The sequence below is a fragment of the Pantherophis guttatus genome, chromosome 4, assembly GCF_059756535.1.
Source record: "Pantherophis guttatus breed Tessera chromosome 4, ASM5975653v1, whole genome shotgun sequence".
Classification (NCBI taxonomy): Eukaryota; Metazoa; Chordata; class Lepidosauria; order Squamata; family Colubridae; genus Pantherophis; species Pantherophis guttatus.
Window position 1 is genome coordinate 138,037,551 of NC_142066.1, and position 20,810 is coordinate 138,058,360.

Genomic DNA, 20,810 nt, shown 5'->3' on the forward strand with positions numbered 1-20,810 from the left:
TCTAACCGGCAGTGCTCATCTCCATTTCTTAGCCAAGGGAACCAGTGTTGTCTGAAGACATTCCCATGATCATGTGACCAGTATAACTATCCGCTCAGGCACATGAAACACTGTTACCTTCCTGTTTTGACCTAGGCTTCCTGAGTCAGTAAAACACATGAGTAGTCCCCAAAACCTCTTTTATTGCAACAGCTGTGAATTCTGTTCATTCACAGATGAGTCCCAATTAGTTATAAAGAGTCCTTCAGAAGAAGTTCTTTGGGATAATCACCCATCTTTATCTTCCTTGACACGCTGCCAAAGATCTAATTGGCAAAGCCACACGGAGTCCAGAATCAAACAGAGCTTCAGGCTTTAAGCTGAACTGAATGAACAAACGTGGCTTCCTGCAAAGGCCCATGTGCCTTTGCTCCTCTTTTAAGTCTTATGGGAGGGGCCAATCATCTCCCAGCCCTACTCCTGAGTTGTCCCTTTTGTTTTAGTTGTTCTTGCCTTCTGGCAGCTCTGCGCATGCGCGCACTGGAAACAGGCTACCCTTGTTCCTCTCCCTCGCTGATGTCCGACTCTGGAGGCTCCAGAGGCAGCATCTACCTCCCAGATGGCCCTTTTTCTGCCTCTGAGGCAGAGCCCTTGTCTGAGCCTTCCCCAGACTCCAGGACTGGCCCATGGTCCTCCCCAGCCTCCTCACTGTCCAACTCTGTTGCCAGCTGTGCAGGCTGCTAGCGGACCACAACACTTCTTACCGAAATGGTACCTATTTATCCAGTCATATTTTCATGCCTTCAAACTCCTAGGTGGGCAACAGGTGGGGCAAGTAACAGGAGCTCACCCCATTGAGCAGAGTTCGGGTCTTAAATCCGGTCTGACAGCTTTCCAGCTGATAAGTTCAGCATCTTTAATCGCCAAGCCATTGCACCCCTTTAATATTACCTGAGGGTATTGAAAACTCTAGATCTGCTCATCAGAAGGAACCACAGGGTTAATGCCTTACAGATAGTTAATGCCTTACAGATAATTAAGAGCCTTGGTAGTACAGTGGTCTAAGGCACCCTGTTATTAAGCTGGTTATTAAGACCAGCTACCTGCAATTACTGCAGGTTCGAATCTTGCCAAGGCTCAAGGTTGACTCAGCCTTCCATCCTTTCTAAGTTGGGTAAATTGAGGACCCAGTTGTGGGGGCAATAAGCTGACTTTGTATAAATATACAAAAGGATGCAGGCTATTGCTGAGCACATTGTAAGCCGCCCTGAGTCTCTGGAGAAGGGTGGCATATAAATCAAATTTATATATATATATATATATATATATATATATATATATATATATATATATATATATATATATATATATATATATATATATATATATATATATATATATATATATCTTTTTCTTTTTCGTAGGCTTTTATGTGCATATTCTTTCTAGCCAGGTTTTACCTACGTAAACTAAGTTGTTCTGCAGCTCTGGTTGTGTGAAATCTCATTCACAAGCTTCAGGGCTTTTTTTCTGTTGTGAGACCTGGCTAGAAAGAATATGCACATAAAAGCCTACGAAAAAGAAAAAGGCACATTGTACCTTTACAGGGGGAATATCTGAGAAGTGGGTGTGGCTCACTGACGACGCCTTAAAAGGCAGAAATAGCTATCTGAGTCTCCCAGAGAGCAACACAGAGTTGCAGTTTGTCAACAGAAAAAAAGCCCTGAAGCTTGTGAATGAGATTTCACACAACCAGAGCTGCAGAACAACTTAGTTTATGTAGGTAAAACCTGGCTAGAAAGAATATGCACATAAAAGCCTACGAAAAAGAAAAAGACACATTGTACCTTTACAGGGGGAATATCTGAGAAGTGGGTGTGGCTCACTGACGACGCCTTAAAAGGCAGAAATAGCTATCTGAGTCTCCCAGAGAGCAACACAGAGTTGCAGTTTGTCAACGGAAAAAAAGCCCTGAAGCATGTGAATGAGATTTCACACAAGCAGAGCTGCAGAACAACTTAGTTTACGTAGGTAAAACCTGGCTAGAAAGAATATGCACATAAAAGCCTACGAAAAAGAAAAAGACACATTGTACCTTTACAGGGGGAATATCTGAGAAGTGGGTGTGGCTCACTGACGACGCCTTAAAAGGCAGAAATAGCTATCTGAGTCTCCCAGAGAGCAACACAGAGTTGCAGTTTGTCAACGGAAAAAAAGCCCTGAAGCTTGTGAATGAGATTTCACACAAGCAGAGCTGCAGAACAACTTAGTTTATGTAGGTAAAACCTGGCTAGAAAGAATATGCACATAAAAGCCTACGAAAAAGAAAAAGACACATTGTACCTTTACAGGGGGAATATCTGAGAAGTGGGTGTGGCTCACTGACGACGCCTTAAAAGGCAGAAATAGCTATCTGAGTCTCCCAGAGAGCAACATAGAGTTGCAGTTTGTCAACGGAAAAAAAGCCCTGAAGCTTGTGAATGAGATTTCACACAACCAGAGCTGCAGAACAACTTAGTTTATGTAGGTAAAACCTGCCTAGAAAGAATAAGCATATATATATATATATTCCTCAGTTACTGACTGCTCTGTTTGGCAACTATTCAGAGTTATGACAGCACTAAAGAAGTAATTTTACAACTGAACCTTTGACTTATAATGTCTACCATGTGCCAGGGTCATTTGCACGCGTCACAGCTAGCTTTCAGCAAGTAGAGTCAATGGATACACTGACCGTAAAATTATACATCACAGTCATATGATGTCTCACTTAACAACCATGGTGGAAGTGAGGTTGTAAGTCTATCATGCTTGCATGATGTCTCACTTAATGACCAAGATGTCTAGCAATTTGTGGTCCCTTTTGTGGTCATAAGCAAGGACTTCTTGTACTTCCTTGGAAAGAAAAATAATTTCAAAATTATGTACCAACCTCTTCCACTTTCCCACCCCAAGAAAAGCTGTTAGAAAATTTGCAACTCTGGCTTCATGCTTGACTGGCTAATGAGGTGCAGAAAGAGAACATTGCCAAGTGTGGCATGACATTGTGATCCTTTGGTAAAAAAGCAAGTGCCTTAGGAGATCTTGTTCAGCTAATGGTGCAGACTTCAAAGGCCAGTCTGCTACCTCAAGGAAAAGGTTAATAATCATAATTTTGAAAAAAAACAGCCTTAAGGAAATCCATGCCCTGCAATTAAAATATAAAACATACATATTTCTGAACATAAACAAATTCTTTATACGCTTTCATTATTTCAGGTATTTTTTTTTTATTAAAGGAGCAGGATGTGATTTCAGACCGAGCCTTTTCTGCAAATCAGCGTTGGTTTTACGCTTGCCATTTTCCCTGTAAAGCAATTTATGATAATCAAATCTGACAGTAGAGCATAATACAGGATTTCAGCCCTTGCCCTTTTTTTTGATAGGATGGTCCAGATCTGCATCCTGTTGTGTGATTGAAGTGTCTCTCTGGAGCATAAAGCTGGGTGCCTCTCTTCAGAACCTGTGTTAATGACTTTGTTGTTGTTATTAAGACATGGGTTGTATTACTGTTGAATGGGATGGGGAGGTGGGTATTCGTATTATAGCTTTTATCACTGTATAATATATTTAAAGTGCTGGGAATATTTGTGGAGTCTGGATATAGAAACAGTAGAATAAATAAGGGTTTTGCAGCTGTCAACCTAGATAATAGCAGGCAAATTACCATATGATCACTTGACCACTAATTTCTGAGAGAAATTGACCATAAAAATGAAAAAAAATCCAATTTTCACACACACCACATCTTTTTGATGGATAAGAATTTCGTAAATATGTTTTTCATACTTGGGTTCCAAGTGAACCTTGTGGATCACTATAAAATTTACTGGAGATTTTGTTTTGGGAGGGGGATGCCTTTAAGTCAATTTTTTTCTAGATTACCTGGTCTGGTCCCTGAATTTTTCTTGGCAAGTTTTTTTTTTTTTTTTTTTGGAAGATGGTTTGGTTTTGCCTCCTTCCTAGGGCTAAGAGAAAGTGACTGATCACCCAGCTGGCTTTGTGTCTAAGGCAGAACTAGAACTCAGAGACTTTCGGTTTCTAATCTGGTTCATTTGCCACTATACCAAATTGGCTGTCAAAACTTATTGTGATTCCATATTAATAAATTGGTAAGGACAAGCAGGTTCTCTGAAAACAAACTGGCCTTCATATTTCATCAGTTGCCAGAAGGCGTTGGTTAATGGATATCGTAGCATGCATCTACAAATCAGTGAATTGTAAACATGTAAGATACCTTTTTGCTTAGTTTTCTTGAAATATTTTTGCCATTCTTAAAATACTATTTTTTTTAGTGGAAAAACAAAGTTAAAAATTGAAATTGGTAAAATACTAGCCTATGTCACTTGAGTGCACAGTCTGTAACATGTCTCAAAATTTTCTGCAACTTTGTAGAAAGAAGAATGTCCTCTGCAAATATATCAGTGCATGATAAGGATTCCTTGAAAACCATTAATGCAGTTGAAAGTTCAGGGATATGCATTTTATATAAATAAACTTTCTGTTACATCCTAATTTTCAATCTGTCATGCTAGTAGAATTTGGAACATAATCGTTATAACAGCAGCTCTCCCTTAAAAGGAGTCTTGGTGAGTGTCATATGCTTTTCTTTAAAAACCCTCAATAATACTTTTTTAAAGAAGGAATAGATTTTTAATATTTTTCAAGATTGCAGTGAAATGAACAGTTAATAGCTGAAGGTGAGATTTCCCCTCCTCCTGACACTGGTATTGTGTCTTTTTTTGAAAACTGCTGTGTTCCTTATAGAAAAAAAATCCCATATGGTATATACTATGATTTACATAAAAAGCTAGTTTGATCCTTTCAGATCCTTGCTGGGATTTCTTGCTGCTAAGAAAAGGATGTGATAATAACTGTAATCATCCATCTGAAAACCTTGCAGTTGGATTGCTTCTAAAAACCTAATTTACAACTAAATGTTAACCCCTTTCAAGTCACTGGCAGAGGAAAAAAATGCAAAATGGTAAGAAAACAGTTGCCATTATATAGTGTAAGGTACCTGGCAGAAAACTGCAAATGCTACTACAATTTGTAGAGTCCTTGGTGCTTTCTAATCTTGATTGTTTGCTTGCAGATGTTACATTATTCAACTACATCTGCAAACAAACAACCAAGATCAGAGAGCATTAAGCACTCCACAGTTCACAGTTATTCTCTTTTATTGATACTACTAGAATAAGGTGACCAGACGTCCCGCTTTTGGCGGGACAGTCCCGCTTTTGAGCAATTTGTCCCGCGTCCCGCGGCGTTTTAAAAAAGTCCCGATTTTTCATTCTGCCTCCTGAATCCCCGCTGCTGGCTAGAGGGAAAAAAACCTGTTTAAACTCTTGCCGCGGGGCTTCAAAGGGCCGCCCTACGTTGATTAGCTCGGCTTCCCCCTCTCAGCTGATTTGCGCAGGGCTCTGCTCTTCCTAAATTGCTCAGCAGTTTTTTTTTTCTCTTTGTGCAAACCAAGCTCAAAACGAAAGTGAAACTGGCTGTTGGCTTTGCTGTTTGCTTGCAACGTTGGAAAATTAGGCAGCAGATTTATTTTCCTTTTCCTCACCAAAAAAGGTAGGTGTAAACAATGGGAAATTATTTAGGGCAAAAGAGGAGAGTTCAAGATTTTAAAACACAAAAGAAAAAAAAGCTCTTTTTAACTAGGGAATTGTAATAATTGAGATACTATTAATTGTATACTGTGTTGAAAGCAGAAATGGTTAAGTTGTGGTTTGGAGGAATATATGGGGGAAATTATTTGGTTTATTATTATTGGTAAGTATAATTAATTGATTTGTAAGAAATTGGATTGCATGGAAATAATTGGAATATTCATGTTCATATTGATTAATATACAAAAAAGATAGTTATATAACTAATTGATTTATATTAAAATGTTGAATTTGTATTAAACAACTGTATTACATAATTACATAATTAACCAATGTGAGGATGGATATAAAAATAGATGACAATGGGAAGGGGTATAAAATAGAATAGAAGGGAAAAATTGAATTTGATTAAGATTAGAGATGAGGATGAAGGGTAATATTGTTTTTTTTAAAAAATAGATGAGGAATAAATATGGCAAAAAGGAAATATAGAAATTGTAAATTTAATTGAAATGACTAAACACTGTTTAAATTTGTGAACCAGCCAAATATTCTGTTCAAAGAAAATACATTGTATGTATGTGTGTTTCTAATTATTGCTATTTATTCATATTTGTTCTCTTTTATTCCTTAAAGTTTAACAATTCATTCTTTATCTTAATATCTTTATATTTGTTTGGGGTTGGCTTTCTTCCCTTTCATCTTTTTTATTGTACAGCAATCTTTCTCCTCAAACCTACCACCTCTCTTTTCTTTCCTTCTTACTTTCTCTTTCCCCCACCCTCTTTTTCTCCTCCCTACTTCCTCTTCCTTTCTCCTTCTCCTCCTCTCTTCCTCCCTCTCTTAACCGTCACTCCTACTCTAATTTCCCTTCCCTTCCTTCATCCCTCTCTATTACTGTATCCTTTTATGCATATGGACTACTCAGAGGGCTGAAAATGTTATTTTTGACTGGTCCTCGCACTTTTGACCAGTCCTCGAACTTACGACTGTCCTCACATTTTACATTTTTGACCTATCTTGTCATCATGGTGAAGAGAAGCAGTTGTGAAATGAGTGACATGGTTGTTAAGAATGCTGCACGGGCATAAATATGAGGATGGTCATAAGTGTGAGGACCAGTCAAAAGTGCGAGGACCTGTCAGAAATGACTTTTTTCAGCCCTCTGGTTAGTCCTTTTGTGCATATGGACTACTCGGAGGGCTGAAAAAGTTATTTTTGACTGGTCCTCACACTTTTGACCAGTCCTCGAACTTACGACTGTCCTCACATTTTACATTTTTGCCCTATCTTGTCATCATGGTGAAGAGAAGCAGTTGTGAAATGAGTGACATGGTTGTTAAGAATGCTGCATGGGCATAAATGTGAGGATGGTCATAAGTGTGAGGACCAGTCAAAAGTGCGAGGACCTGTCAGAAATGACTTTTTTCAGCCCTCTGGTTAGTCCTTTTGTGCATATGGACTACTCAGAGGGCTGAAAAAGTTATTTTTGACTGGTCCTCGCACTTTTGACCAGTCCTCGAACTTACGACTGTCCTCAAATTTTACGTTTTTGCCCTATCTTGTCACCATGGTGAAGAGAAGCAGTTGTGAAATGAGTGACATGGTTGTTAAGAATGCTGCACGGGCATAAATGTGAGGATGGTCATAAGTGTGAGGACCAGTCAAAAGTGTGAGGACCTGTCAGAAATGACTTTTCAGCCCTCTGAGTAGTCCCTATACACATAGCCATGGCCACCCGGTCACATGACCAGCTAGCCACGCCCACCCAGTCACATGGCCTCCAAGCCACGCCCACACAATAAGCCACGCCCACACTGGTGTCCTTCTTACCAATGTTAAAATCTGTTCACCTTACCCTATACACATAGCCATGGCCACCCGGTCACATGACCAGCTAGCCACGCCCACCCAGTCACATGACCAGCTAGCCACACCCACAAAATAAGCCACGCCCACAATGTCCCTCTTTACCAATGTTAAAATCTGGTCACCTTATACTAGAAGAAATGCTTTGTTGAAACAATGAGGATAAGAAGTGATTCCTGCCAGTGGGAACTCTAAAAATTTTACACTGCTGTCAATTTACCTATTTTCTTTAGATATATCTGGTCAGCTGACCAGAAGTTGCCTCGATTGCAATACTTCAGTAGGAGATTCTCTTTTGAAGGGTTCCCGAGTTTAGGTGGCATTTTATCAATTGTTTATTTTTTTCACATACATCTTCTCTATTTTTATTTCTCTATGCATCTATGTATCCATCACATGGCAATTCTCCCCACTTCTGTCCCTGTTCTTTCATTACAATGCTTTTAAATATTGAGGCCAAATCCTATTTTTAATATGGCCTAAAGTTATTAAAATATACCTAAGATTCTGTTTTTATTCATTAGGGTATAGTAAAATGGCTACCTCACATTGAAATTGTATTCTATCCTATACTCAGTAATGTCCATTGTAATAAAATATATAATATGACTTCTTTTTTTAAGTGCATTTTTATATCATCATAGACAATTATCCATTTATTTATTTACCTGTTCTGAGTTCTTTACTCAGGACAACTTTCATACAGGTAGTTCTTGATGTATGACCACAATTGAGCCCAGCATTTCTGTTGTTGGGCAAGATGGGTTAAGTGAGTTTTGCCCCATTTTAGGATCTTGTCACAGTTGTTAAGTGAATCACTGCAGTTGTTAAATTAATAAAATTTGTTAAGTGAATCTGGCTTCTTCATTGACTTATCAGAATGTCACAAAAAGTGATCACATGACCCCAGGACACTGCAACCATCATAAATACATGCCAGTTGCCAAGCAACAAAATTCTGATCATGTGATTGTGGGAATGCTGCAATGGTCATAAGTGTGAAAAACAGTCAAAAGTCACTTTTTGAAGCACCATTTGTAATTTTGAATGGTCACTAAATGAATGGTTGTAATACTTGTGCATAGTAGCCAAAGGAAAATCTAAATACTGGGTGAAATGTTTTGGTAAAACTCACCAACCAAAGGTTTAACTCAACATTGCACAGAAATGTATTTAAAAACATAGGGAGTAGGGATTACACTTAGTAGATGGTTAGATCTTTGAATCCTGTGGATCTAGTGTTTTTAAAATCCATGCCATCCCCCAGTCTACTCCCTTTTCATATCTCCCAGTAATAGAACTTTGATACCAAAAATAATAATTTTCTATGGAGCCAGGAAAGAAAGTTCTGCAGTCATATGGTCTCTGAATTTGAGACTCTGTCCACCAAACCCATGGCAGATTTCCAATCTAATGTCCAGCTTCTGAATACCTCTTCCAGTGAGTGTGTACTTCCAATATTAGTCTCTTTCATCTTATTTCAAGCTAAGTTTCCTACTTTTTAGAAAAATCTGCATGAAAGTTTTCTTGCATGCTTCTCCTGATATATGCATTATTTGTGAAATAGGCTAATGCAGGGGTGAAATCCAGCAGGTTCTGACAGGTTCTGGAGAACCGGTAGCGGAAATTTTGAGCACTTCGGAGAACCGGCAAATACCACCTCTGGCTGGGGTGGGAATGGAGATTTTGCAGTATCCTTTCCATGGAGTGGGGTGGGAATGAAGATTTTGCAGTATCCTTTCCCTGCCATGCCCACCAAGCCACACCCACCAAGCCACGCCCACAAAACCAGTAGTAAAAAAAAATTGGATTTCACCACTGGCTAATGTGTTCTCCTTTGTAACCTTCAGAAGTTGCAACTAGACACATGCTAACCCACTGGCTCAGACTCTGTAGAGCATTGGATACCTATTTTTTGCATACCAGATAAATTAGAACTGTCTTAAACTTTTTGTAGCCAACTATATTTTAATTTAGAACGATGTAGCCACATGTGTGCCTCAATACTTTATTGGAATATTATGCATGCCATTCCATGACATTGACCATGCTCACTAAAAGTACTTGGAAGGGGAATTCAGCAACATCTGGAGGGCCATATCTTGCCCATCCCTGCTTTAAAATGTTCCATTTTAAGTACATCACATAGTCTATGGCAGGGGTGGGTTCCACTTACCGGTTCGCAATGGGAGCGTGCACGCTTCTGAGCATGCACAGATTGTCAGTGATGACCTCAGGGTGGGTGGGCGGAGCCTCCCACTGCCATTACTACCAGTTCGCAAGAACTGGACCGAACCGGGAGCAACCCACCACTGGTCTGTGGGATTCAATTAATAATAACCATCATTATGGGATGGATGGCTACAAAACATGTACAAAAATTTGATGCTCTAGAAATGCTTTGTGTATCATCACCTGCCCAAAACTAAAATATGTGTCAAGGAGCCCTTCTATGGGTCTCAAGATGTACTGCTACAGTTTAAGATGAGGAATTGGCAATTTAACAGTTCATCGTCACTTACTGATTTATCTCATTTTCAGCTATATAACTGGTTGAGTCCATTTTTATACTGTGATGAAGAGTCTCTTTAAGTACTTATTCATATGTGAAGCGCCTTACTAGAGCTTCTTCAGTTATTGCCCATAGCTGATGTGTGAATTATAACAAGACTTGCTATCAAAGCCTACATTGAATCTTGAAATGTGTGCATCTGGTCTTGAAGAAAGGGATTTAAGTGGTCTTTAGATGCTACGTTGCAATAAATGGAAACAAAAGAGGTATTCCCTCTGCCATGGGATATCACAGCAATCACAGCAGCCATCTTCAGCAAAATTATCAAATGTTATTCTCAGGCACTAGGGGAAATCAAATAATTTGAATACTTAACCTTTCAGAATGTTTCTACTTCTTAGGTTGTGGCATAAAAATCTTGAAATCATAGCTGTCTTTAAAAGCTTTATTATTATTTTTTTTTAGAATCAAACAGCATGATTGAAGATACAATGGATTGTCAGATCTCTTTCTGAATCAGTATCGGTTTCATCTGTGTTTATTCATATATTTGTTATATTTCTGGATCAGTCTTGCGCATGTAAACATGCAAATATTTGTAGATATTACATACAAACCTATCTTGTCACAAAATATCTACTTTAAAGATTATTTTTTAAATGCGTTAACTTATAATATGTATTTTATTGCACATTGTAGCCTTCATATATTTTGACTAAGAGTTATTTTGTTGAGGTTTATATCATGAAATTTGGGAATGCGCAAAAACTGATGAGTAAGTCTTTTAGCTATTTCATCTTTCCCAATCTGATAGATTAAATCTGATAAATCTGATAAATAAAGATTTCCTGAAATTTATCTCACATGGTTTCCACTTGAATGGCCAGCAAATTAGTTGGGAATTTAGGGTTTGATGTCCAAAATATCTCAAGGCACTGGGTACTTTAAGATTAGTTTAAGGAGTGCAAATGAAGTTGAAGCACTTAAAAATGCAAAGTGAATGAGGATTTAAGCAATTTTAGACCTTTCCCAAAGGGATTTCTAATCCAGTTCTTATTTGTTTATTCATCTACTTTACCTCAGCAGGTGCTTGCACGCAAGCAACAGCAAGATAGTGCTTGTGATATTTGATCTGAAGCATGGGCCCTGGGGATTAAAACTGTATAGGTGATGGAAACCCACCTTTGGCTGATTTGCATCCCATGAGAATTTGTTTCTGAATACAAAGGTAAGAACTTAGTAAAACTGATCTGTGCTTTGGGTTTTTTAACAGCTGTAATAGCATTGAAAAAAATAAGTCAGAGAAAAAAAATTTCTCAACCAAATGCTAAATTCTTAAGAATGCCACAGCCCATTACCTCACTAACTGGAAATTCCTGGAATCCTGCATGAAAGTAGACAGAAATTAAAAGCTCTGAGTCAACGATAGATTTCCTTTCGTTGACTTCATTCTCCATCATCAGCTCGAATGATAATGTAACAGAATTGGCCATTCAACAAAATTTGATAGTTTAAGATGGGAAAAACTGAATCTATGCTTTTACAATCTGTGGTTGTGCTTGAGTACCGGCATGAGTACCAGCACTTGAAATGACAGGATTTTTTCTCTGAAGAGCTCAAGGTTTGGGTAGATATATTCAAATTCTAGGATGCAGTGTTTCACAATTAACATTTTATAATTTGAAAATCACTTTGTCTAAATTATACATATATTTCTGGTGTAAGGAGTATTATAATTCAGTGATATGTTCCTATTACCATCTAATTAAACAAATTGTTTTTACGTTACTGTAGCAAAAAGTAGGACTTATAGAATGCTACTTTCAGATATGTCTGTAGGAAATAAACCTTTCCCCATTATATTCTGATACAAGCACCTGAAGTTGTATTGGCCTTTGTTTTTTCTTTCTTCTTTTTCAACTTCACTGCAGGTAGATGGGGCCAGGGTCTATCTGCTTTCAGATATTTTTCATTTATTTATTTGAAAACAGGTACAAATGTTAAGATTAAATATTAATATTAAAATAAACAGAGACTAAATACATTAAAAACCAGAGTGGGGTGGGATGTTCTTCTAAGTCCATTAACTCTCAGGCCAAATGTCAGAACCAGGCATTGAGGCTCTGTTGGAAAGTCAAGAGAGTAGGTAGGGTCAAATGTCACATGAAGGGGTATAATGAGTACAATAAGGATGGGAGTCATGGCAGAAAGCCCTTCTGGATGCCGCCAGCTGTGGGAGGATGGTGTAAGGATGTAAACGGTAAATTAATGAAAAGGACTAGGGGTGACATGATAGTAGTCTTCCAATATCTAAGAGACTGCTACAAAGAAGAGGGGATCAACTTATTTTCCAAAGCAACTGAAGGCAGGACAAGAAGAGAATTAATCAAGGAGAGAACCAACCTAGAATTAAGAAGAAATTTTCTGACAGTTGGAACAATTAATCAGTGGAATGATTTGCCTCCAGAATTGTGGATGCTCCAACACTGGAGGTTTTCAAGAAGAGATTGGACAATTATTTTCTGAAATGGTATGGTTTCCTTCCTGAGCAAGGGATTGGTTTAGAAGACCTCCAAGGCCTCTTCCAACTCTGTTATTCTGTAATTCTGTTAAATAAGTAGAGACTTGTCTAATCTTTTATTTGTGAATCCCAAACATATATTTCTGTGTTTTCCTGAAACTAAGACCCTGTCTTATATTTTTTTTGAACCCTGAAAATAGTGCTTGGCCTTATTGTCATGTGCTCAAAAGCCCGATTGGGCTTATTATCAGGGGATGTCTTATTTCTGGGGAAACAGGGTAATAATATATTTCTTGTTATTTCATCTAGCAGTAGAAAAATCCAGATTATTAGATTATCAAAAATTCTGTATTAGTTAATGGATTAAGGTAATATTTCTGTCAGGGTTCCAAATAACACCCCAATGAAAGAAGATTCCAAGGCTAGAAGTTCCTCAAATTTCCATTTTATTAGAGATATCATATTGGCACATCTGGGAAAACCCGAATCTGAAAGCTTCCAGGTTTTCTCCAGTCCAGGTTCCTTCCCCCTGCACCCACATGTCCATCACATGGTCCAATCATTGCACCATCCCAACTGGAGATGCCTCCCAGTCACGCCACTCCAGGTGCAGGAAGAGTGTCCTTGACTCTCAGAGAAAAGAATGTTATTATGGCTAGATATCCCTGCAACTCCATGCAATCCCCCATCCCAATTTCCCACAGCACTAAGTGTGGCAGCCCTGAAGATCCAAAAAAAAAAAAAAAAGATGGCCTCCAGGGCTGACATCCCAAACATATATTAATAATATATTTCTTGTTATTTCATCTAGCAGTGGAAAATCCAGATTATAAGATTATCAAAAATTCTGTATTAGTCAATGGATTAGGGTAATATTTCTCAACCTCAGCAACTTTAAGAGATATGGACTTCAACTCCCAAAATTCCCCAATCAGATTTCTAGCCAGGAAATTCTGGGAGTTGAAGTCCATACATTTTAATGTTGAGGTTTAAAAATACTGTTTTAGAGCATGGTCTTCAACTTGATTGTAAGTAAATATTTTTTTTCTCTCAACCTGATAGAATACAAAGAACTGTTAAACTAATGGCTTTTAGGATTACAGGGAACTTGTGCGTAAATAATAAAAAAATAAGTCATTAGTCATATTTATGGTATAGTATGTTGTTAGCTTTGTAACATTAAGGTAATCAGTGCTGAATTCTACTTTTCTAAAAGGGCTCCTTATAAATAAGAGGAAATCAATTTGCAATTAGTCTTGCAATTTCATTACTCAGTTTGACTATTCACATTTTAATAGGGGGAGCTAGCTTCAGGCCTGTTGTATTAACATATTAACTTGTTTTAGTACCACCTTCTACAAGAATCCATCTCCAGTATTATAGCAGCAAGAACTATGGTCAGCTGAATTCAATGATTTTATCGGCAAGTGAATGATAGTCTGATCATTTTTAAAAAGCAGTATATACATTGCACATAAACACAGCATTGGAAATGTTTTGGTAATATTTTTGCTTGCTATAACACCTTCCTATTATCCTTGTTAATGAAGGATTTGCCCTGCAGTGTATGCACAACAGTGATTTTAGGTCAATAGGTATTTATTGTATTTCATATATTTATATTTAACCTTTCTTTTATCATGCTAATATAAATGGGATTCTTAGTCTTTCAGTGTCATGAAATGACCTGTTCCAGACCTCTTAGCTTTTTCAAGATGTTTAGATTATATATCTGTAGCCTTTACCTCCCTTGATCCTTTGGCTTTAATCTTAAGTAGTCTTCTGCACAGATAGAAAATAACTTGGAGAGATTTAAACCCTCCTTCTCAGAGTAGTCACCCAGGTGATTCCAAAGGGCCCCCAGTTCTTATAGAGCAGATTTTCAGAAGAGTTAAAGAATGTCATGCGACTCAGGCATTGTAAAGTCTCAATCTATTTGAAGGAGCAAATAATGCTTATTAGCCATATAATAGTACATGCAACATTGGAAGTAGGCAGCGATATAGCCTAATTTCTACAGTAATGGTTCTACCTTAACAAATACAGGTAGTCCTTGACTTACAATCTATCACTTAGTGACCCATTCAAAGTTACAACAGAGCCCTCAAAAGGTACTTACTACCTGATTTCAAAGTTACTCTGAGAACAAGCAGAAATGTATTCAGAAAGGCTGACAATTCTGTTAAAATATTCAGTGAGAAGATAGTAGTGGCATTTCAGCACAGGTTTTTTGTTTTGTTTTGTTTTGTTTTTTTAATTTGATTTATATGCCGCCCTACTCGAGAGACTCAGGGCGGCTTACAATGCGTTAAGCAATAGCCTTCAAACTTTTGTATATTTATACAAAGTCAGCTTATTGCCCCCACAAACTGGGTCCTCATTTAACCTACCTTAGAAAGGATGGAAGGCTGAGTCAACCTTGAGCCTGGTAAGATTCGAACCTGCAGTAATTGCAGGCAGCTGTGTTAATAACAGGGTGCTTTAAACCAGTGGTCCCCAACCCCCGGTCCGCGGACCGGTGCCGGGCCGTGGAGTACCTGGCACCGGGCCGCGCAGCGGCCAGGGGACATGAACGCTGCAGCGCAAAGGCTCCTGGGCCGTGCGCAAAAGCTCCTGGGCCGTGCGCAAAAGCTCCTGGGCCGTGCGCAAAGGCTCCAGGGAAGAGAGCCCCGCGCAGGTACGCACGTGTGGCCCAAAGCCCCCACCCCTGCGCACGCTCAGCGGGCCACGGTAAAATTATCAAAGGCTGATTGGTCCGCGGCGATAAAAAGGTTGGGGACCACTGCTTTAAACCACTGTACTACCAAGGCTCAGTGTGGTTCTTTCCCAAATCCTCTCATTGCTTTTTAAAATATAATCTGGTATAAGAGCCTCGGTGGTGCAGTGGTTAGAGTGCAGTACTGCAGGCTACTTCTGCTGATCGCCGGCTGTTGCAATTTGGCAGTTCAAATCTCACCAGGCTCAAGGTTGACCAGCCTTTCATCCTTCCTGAGGACCCAGATTGTTGGGGGCAATATGCTGACTCTGTAAACTGCTTAGAGAGGGCTGTAAAAAGCATGGTGAAGCAGTATATAAGTCTAAGTGCTATTGCTATATGTAAAATATGACAGATTGACAATAAAGCTAAGTTATGGGGAAAAATTTCACATGCTAGTCCTATACTTAGGTGGCATCAAGCACCCTTTCTTGTCCTGATATCATTTTGTCATACTTCAAAATATTTCCTAGAAATTGTTCTTTTAGCCAAATTCAGGTGTTTAACCAAAGATTATGAAAAGCATCCTGGAGTGACTGACCAACTGCAGCCCAATTTTGTGAAGCAGGTGGAAGGCAAAGAATATAACCAGCAAATACAACTAATGGAGTCTATTAATAATCACCAGCAGATGGGCGTTCCTGAAAAAGCAAGGTAATTTTTCTCTGCATGTAGCAAAGTACATTTTAATATCATTGAATTTAATTTTGACACGTAAGCTTTAACTAGCTAACATTTATGTGAAATGAATAATGGAGGTGGAATGTTATCCAAAAATTGCCTTCATTGGAAGGGATAGAAAATCCCAAGATACGTTTTCCTATCATTTTAAGAGAGGACAAACAAAACTATGGCATAAAACCTAAAACAACTATTATAAAAACTAAAAATATTTTCTGAACTCTTCCTGTCCCATGAAATCCAGGAAACAGAAGAAAACTCAAGCCCCACTAGAGTTACTGCCATGTTTGAGTTGGACAGCCATAGAAATAAATAATCAAATCAAATGTTTGTGATGCAGTCCTGATCCCTTCCATCATCATGTACCCCAAAATTGCTTTGGCCTAAACCTGCAGTATTGGTGAATCTGGATAAAGATATTAGATTTGGGAGCCAGATTTCCCAAATGTATAAACAGTCTTGCTGGAATGCCCTTAAGTTCTAATTCGTTCTCTAAAGATCAAAGAGCATATTGGGGGGGGGGGTGTAGCTACAAAAAGAAAGATGCAGCCAATTGTCTTCTAGCTGTCTACTAGAATTCTTGTTCCTCTGACTAAATGGTGAATATGTATTTTTTTCCCCACCTGAGATAATTGATTCTTGATCTCTATGATCCCCCAAAATGTGATCGTATTCAGTTTTTTAACAGAAGGAGGAAATCATTTTTCCTCATAATCTGCTCTTTGCTACTTTATTGCGAAGATCAGATCAACATGGTGTAGGCACATGTTTTTCTGAATATCAGAATTAAAAAAATTAAAAGATCCAAAACTCTATTCAGTTAATTTACATTAAGGAAAATACTTTCTCATTTCAAAATAAGACCATCCGATCCATCTTTCAACTGTTTAATAATTATATAATTTTCTTTGGTAATGTCTTCTGGTGTTCTGCTTTGGATATACATTCAGCTTCAAATTTGCACTCCCTTTTTAGTAAGGATAATCAACCAACTTTTCCTTGTTCTCTAAACTTGATCTGAACACTTTCAGCAGTTTCTGTCTTTGTAGCAAACCCACAAGAATGTAAGAAATGTAAGAAATAAATAAAGTTTCTAATCCAAAATATAGCTTCCATTGTACTGGGAAAAGGTGGTGTGAGACTTTTGTTAACACCACCATTTACATTCACAATTTACAGAAACATAATATTTCAACATGTATAACATAAATTGCTATTTTATCAATGGAAAAATATGCTAAGTCAGGAATTGGTTTTGTTTAATCTTATGAATTTATCCATGAATTTGGCATATCTTAAAATTTAATTTATTTATTTGTATCCTGCCTTTATTATTTTTGTAAATAATTCCAGGCAGTGAACATATTCAACCCATCTTCCTCCGATAGTGCCGAATATCTAGCTCAGACAAAGGATGATGGTGGAAGTTAGTCAGCCAAGTTTGTGGATTGGTTTCCAAACGTTTCTTTACCAGGCTCTTCAGCGGAATTTAGGGGATATCTATGTTGACATTCTTCTGCTTATAAGGATTTTGTATGGTCAGTAGGTCTTGGGATGGGGAGGTCACATCAGGTGAAGGTCATTGGAAGGTGAAGTGCTGGTTGTGGGGGTTGCTTGGGTTGGTTGAGGGTTAGTGCAGTTGCTGGTTGGCTGTGCAGTTGATTTGAATTCTGAGGGTTTCATAAGCTGGTTGTAGGTTGGTGTGTATATTGATGGAATTGCCAGGCTTTGATAAACTTGTGTGCATGGCGAGTGGTACTTTCCTCCTCCTATTTTTCCTACAACAATAATCCTGAGAGATGAGTTGGGCTGAAAAAGTGACTGGCCCAAAGTCATTCAGCTGGATTTTATGGGTGGGGTGGGACTTGAACTCATGGTTTCCCACTTTCTAGCCTGGCATCTTAACCACTAGACCAAACTGATTCTCTAGACTGCATTCCTGGAACTTCTCAAGTCCCTTTACAATACTCCTTTTGCTTGAAAAATCTATGTGTGTATCCATTAGTTTAGTAGTCAGATATTGGGATTGCTTTCTTGTCATAGGTATAATGTCAGAAAAACTCCTAGTTTGAGTAATCTGTAATATGCTCAAGTCCCCATTTAGCAAATGAAGGAAATATTATTGAGAGAATTACTATGGCTTCCATGATTTTAAAGAACATTTAGCAAGATATCCTGGGCCTCATGAAGATGAAATTGCAAGAAGTATTTTGCTTCAATGTCAGGTTTCCTGAAACAACTTCATCAAAATAATGTGCTGAATTTGAAATTTAGTTGTTGATGAGTATTGATGTGTCTCTTCTGTTTCAAGGTAAGAAATAACAGATTATCCTTTTTAAAAAAGAAGATAGAATTTAAAAGACGTTTCCTTAACACCATCAATTGTTGATGCCACCTTTTTCTCCATGTCAAATGACTTGAATAGAGAAATCCTTCTAAAATCAGCCCATTTATTATTAATATTGGTTTTTATGACAGTTTAATGTTGTTTTTGTTTGCAAACTCCGACTGAGATTTAGGAATTAATTTTGCTTTTTTTGTCTGCTTATCATTAATCTGATAAGGAGGTAGTGTGCAGAGATGTAAACAGTTCTTCTTTTCAGCATTTTGTAGTACCCCTTTCCCTTCTTAAAGCTCAATGTTGTCAGCATTAAAGGTATCCTATGTCAGTCCATAACAAAGGGCAAATCTAATGAATGACATTAATAGACAGGCTTAAAGCTTATAGCCAAGAAGTCAATCTATGAATTGATGCAAACAATAGAGTTAAATGTTTCCTCAAACAACCACTGTTCAGAATAAAATGTTCAATATTATAACTGATCTGTTAAAAAGACTTTTGAAAGTAGTCTTTGCCCAAGTTTGTGTTTTTCCAGCATACAGTACAATAATTTATTGCTGGTTAAATGTGATATTCTACTTCCTTCTCTTGTAATTATTTAAGAAATAGAAAGAAAATTACACAAGCTTTCTTAGGCACGATAATGAATATGTCCCTTAAGTAAAACAACAGAAAACCCTGTAGGTTCCACTTTAGGTGAAAAACATTTAACAATGGATGAATTGTCACAAATTACATCAGTTGGGGTAACAATTCCTGGTCAGATGGGTATGATTCAATTAGATGCCGAATTTCTGGAAGGTGGTTTGAAAGCTACAAATACTCAAGATTTGCATTTTTCCCCATCACAATTCTGTGGAAGTAGATTTCCTGTGGTCCGATATCTGGTTTATCACTGTAACATACAACTGCAGCATGGACACCAATATTTGATTAAACTGATCTGTGTTTGTAGTGATTGTTGTTGTAGTCTACCAAAACAAGCTGCATTTTCATTAGCTTTTCACTAGCTTGCTATTTCAGTAGCTTTTGAGCCATCTCTAGGAAATTCTTCAGTTATTTTTATCAGATAATACCATAGCAAGCCCAGTTTTTGAATACCTTTAGTGTAGTCCTACAAAGGGCTCCTATCTTTTCAGAACATTATTTCTCCTTCTTTTCCTCCAGTATGCCCATAAAAAAACAGCTTGGGCTATCCTAACATGCTCCAGTGCATAGCAATTAAGTGACTAAAAGTGACACTCGAGGAAAGAGGTTATTTCATCAAGCGCTGCCTGACAGATTAGCTTGTCTTCTGTTGTCTTATCTGTCTAGTTGTGTTTGCCAGTCAGGAAGAATTGTGGTAATGTTTGTGGTTTGCGTAGCTGATCCAGTTAGTTTTTATTACGAAGATTTGTCACACCCACAGATCAATCAGCCCTACAACATTGGGCCATGATTAACAAGGTGACCTTTAGAAATTACAAAAGCACTGGAAGTTATTTAAGCATTTTGATTAGACTAGGTCTTCAATAAAACAAGTCAACAAGATATGTAGACTACAAACTCTTTGCAATTCAGAAGACTGGCAACCTAACACTGCTTAATAATAGTTAGCTGTAATTCTTGTTTTAATTCTAACAGATCTCAGAAGTTTTGTGAAACAATCTCATTTTTTTTAGAAGATTTGTATGCAATAAAATTGGAAATTTGTGACCAAGTCCCCTTTAAAAAGAATTAGACAACCGTTTGTCTGAAATGGTATAGGGCAGTGATGTCTAACCTTTTTGCCGTTGTGTGCCAAAAGCAGGGGGAGCGTGGGGGAGGTCGTGCACACACGTGCCCATACTCATAATTCAATGTGCCCCTCCCCCCATGCATGTACACATGACCCCCCATGCTCCCCACACTTTTGGCATGCAATGGCACGTGGTCCTGGTAGGCCCATTTTTTGCCCTCCCCAGGCTCCAGAGGCATTCTAGGAGCCTGGGGAGGGTGAAAATGGCCTTCCCCAACCCCCCAGAGGCCCTCTGGAGGCTAGAAATAGTCCATTTGCCAACTTCCGGTGGGACCAGAAGGCCCGAAAAACAGCTGGCCAGCGCACACATGCGCACTGGAGCTGACCTACAGCAATGCTCATGTGGCCACCAATATGGCTCCGGGTGCTACCTGTGGCACACGTGCCATAGGTTCACCATCACGGGTATAGGGGATTAGACTAGAAGAACTCCAAAGGTCTCTTCCAACTCTGTTATTCTGTTGTTCAGTATCTATGCCACAGATTTGTAGCAGTTTTATATTACATCAAATTGTAATATAAGTCCAATCTTTAAATATTTGTTCAGTGTTATGAAAATGAACACAAAAATCCACCCCTCAAATTGCGGGGGGGGGGGAGAGGAAACTCCCTAGTTCCACTCATTTGAATTGTGATGAAATGTTGCCCTTCAAAAATAATTAAGTGTATCCCACTAGGCTACCTGCTGGTTCTCCATTCTTGGTAAAATGCAGAGATATAAGGA

At 38.3% G+C, this 20,810-nt stretch overlaps 1 protein-coding gene across 1 annotated transcript in view; it reads left to right on the forward strand.

The window, feature by feature from the left end:
• The first annotated feature begins 11,061 nt into the window (after positions 1 to 11,061).
• The window catches only part of MYO3A (myosin IIIA), a 92,768-nt gene continuing 83,019 nt past the window's right edge, over positions 11,062 to 20,810 (forward strand). The window contains exons 1-2 of the mRNA XM_060684219.2: positions 11,062 to 11,239; positions 15,776 to 15,941. Of these exons, the coding sequence (XP_060540202.2) occupies positions 15,892 to 15,941 (50 nt within the window). The 5' untranslated portion in view covers positions 11,062 to 11,239; positions 15,776 to 15,891. The remainder of the gene's footprint in view (positions 11,240 to 15,775; positions 15,942 to 20,810) is intronic.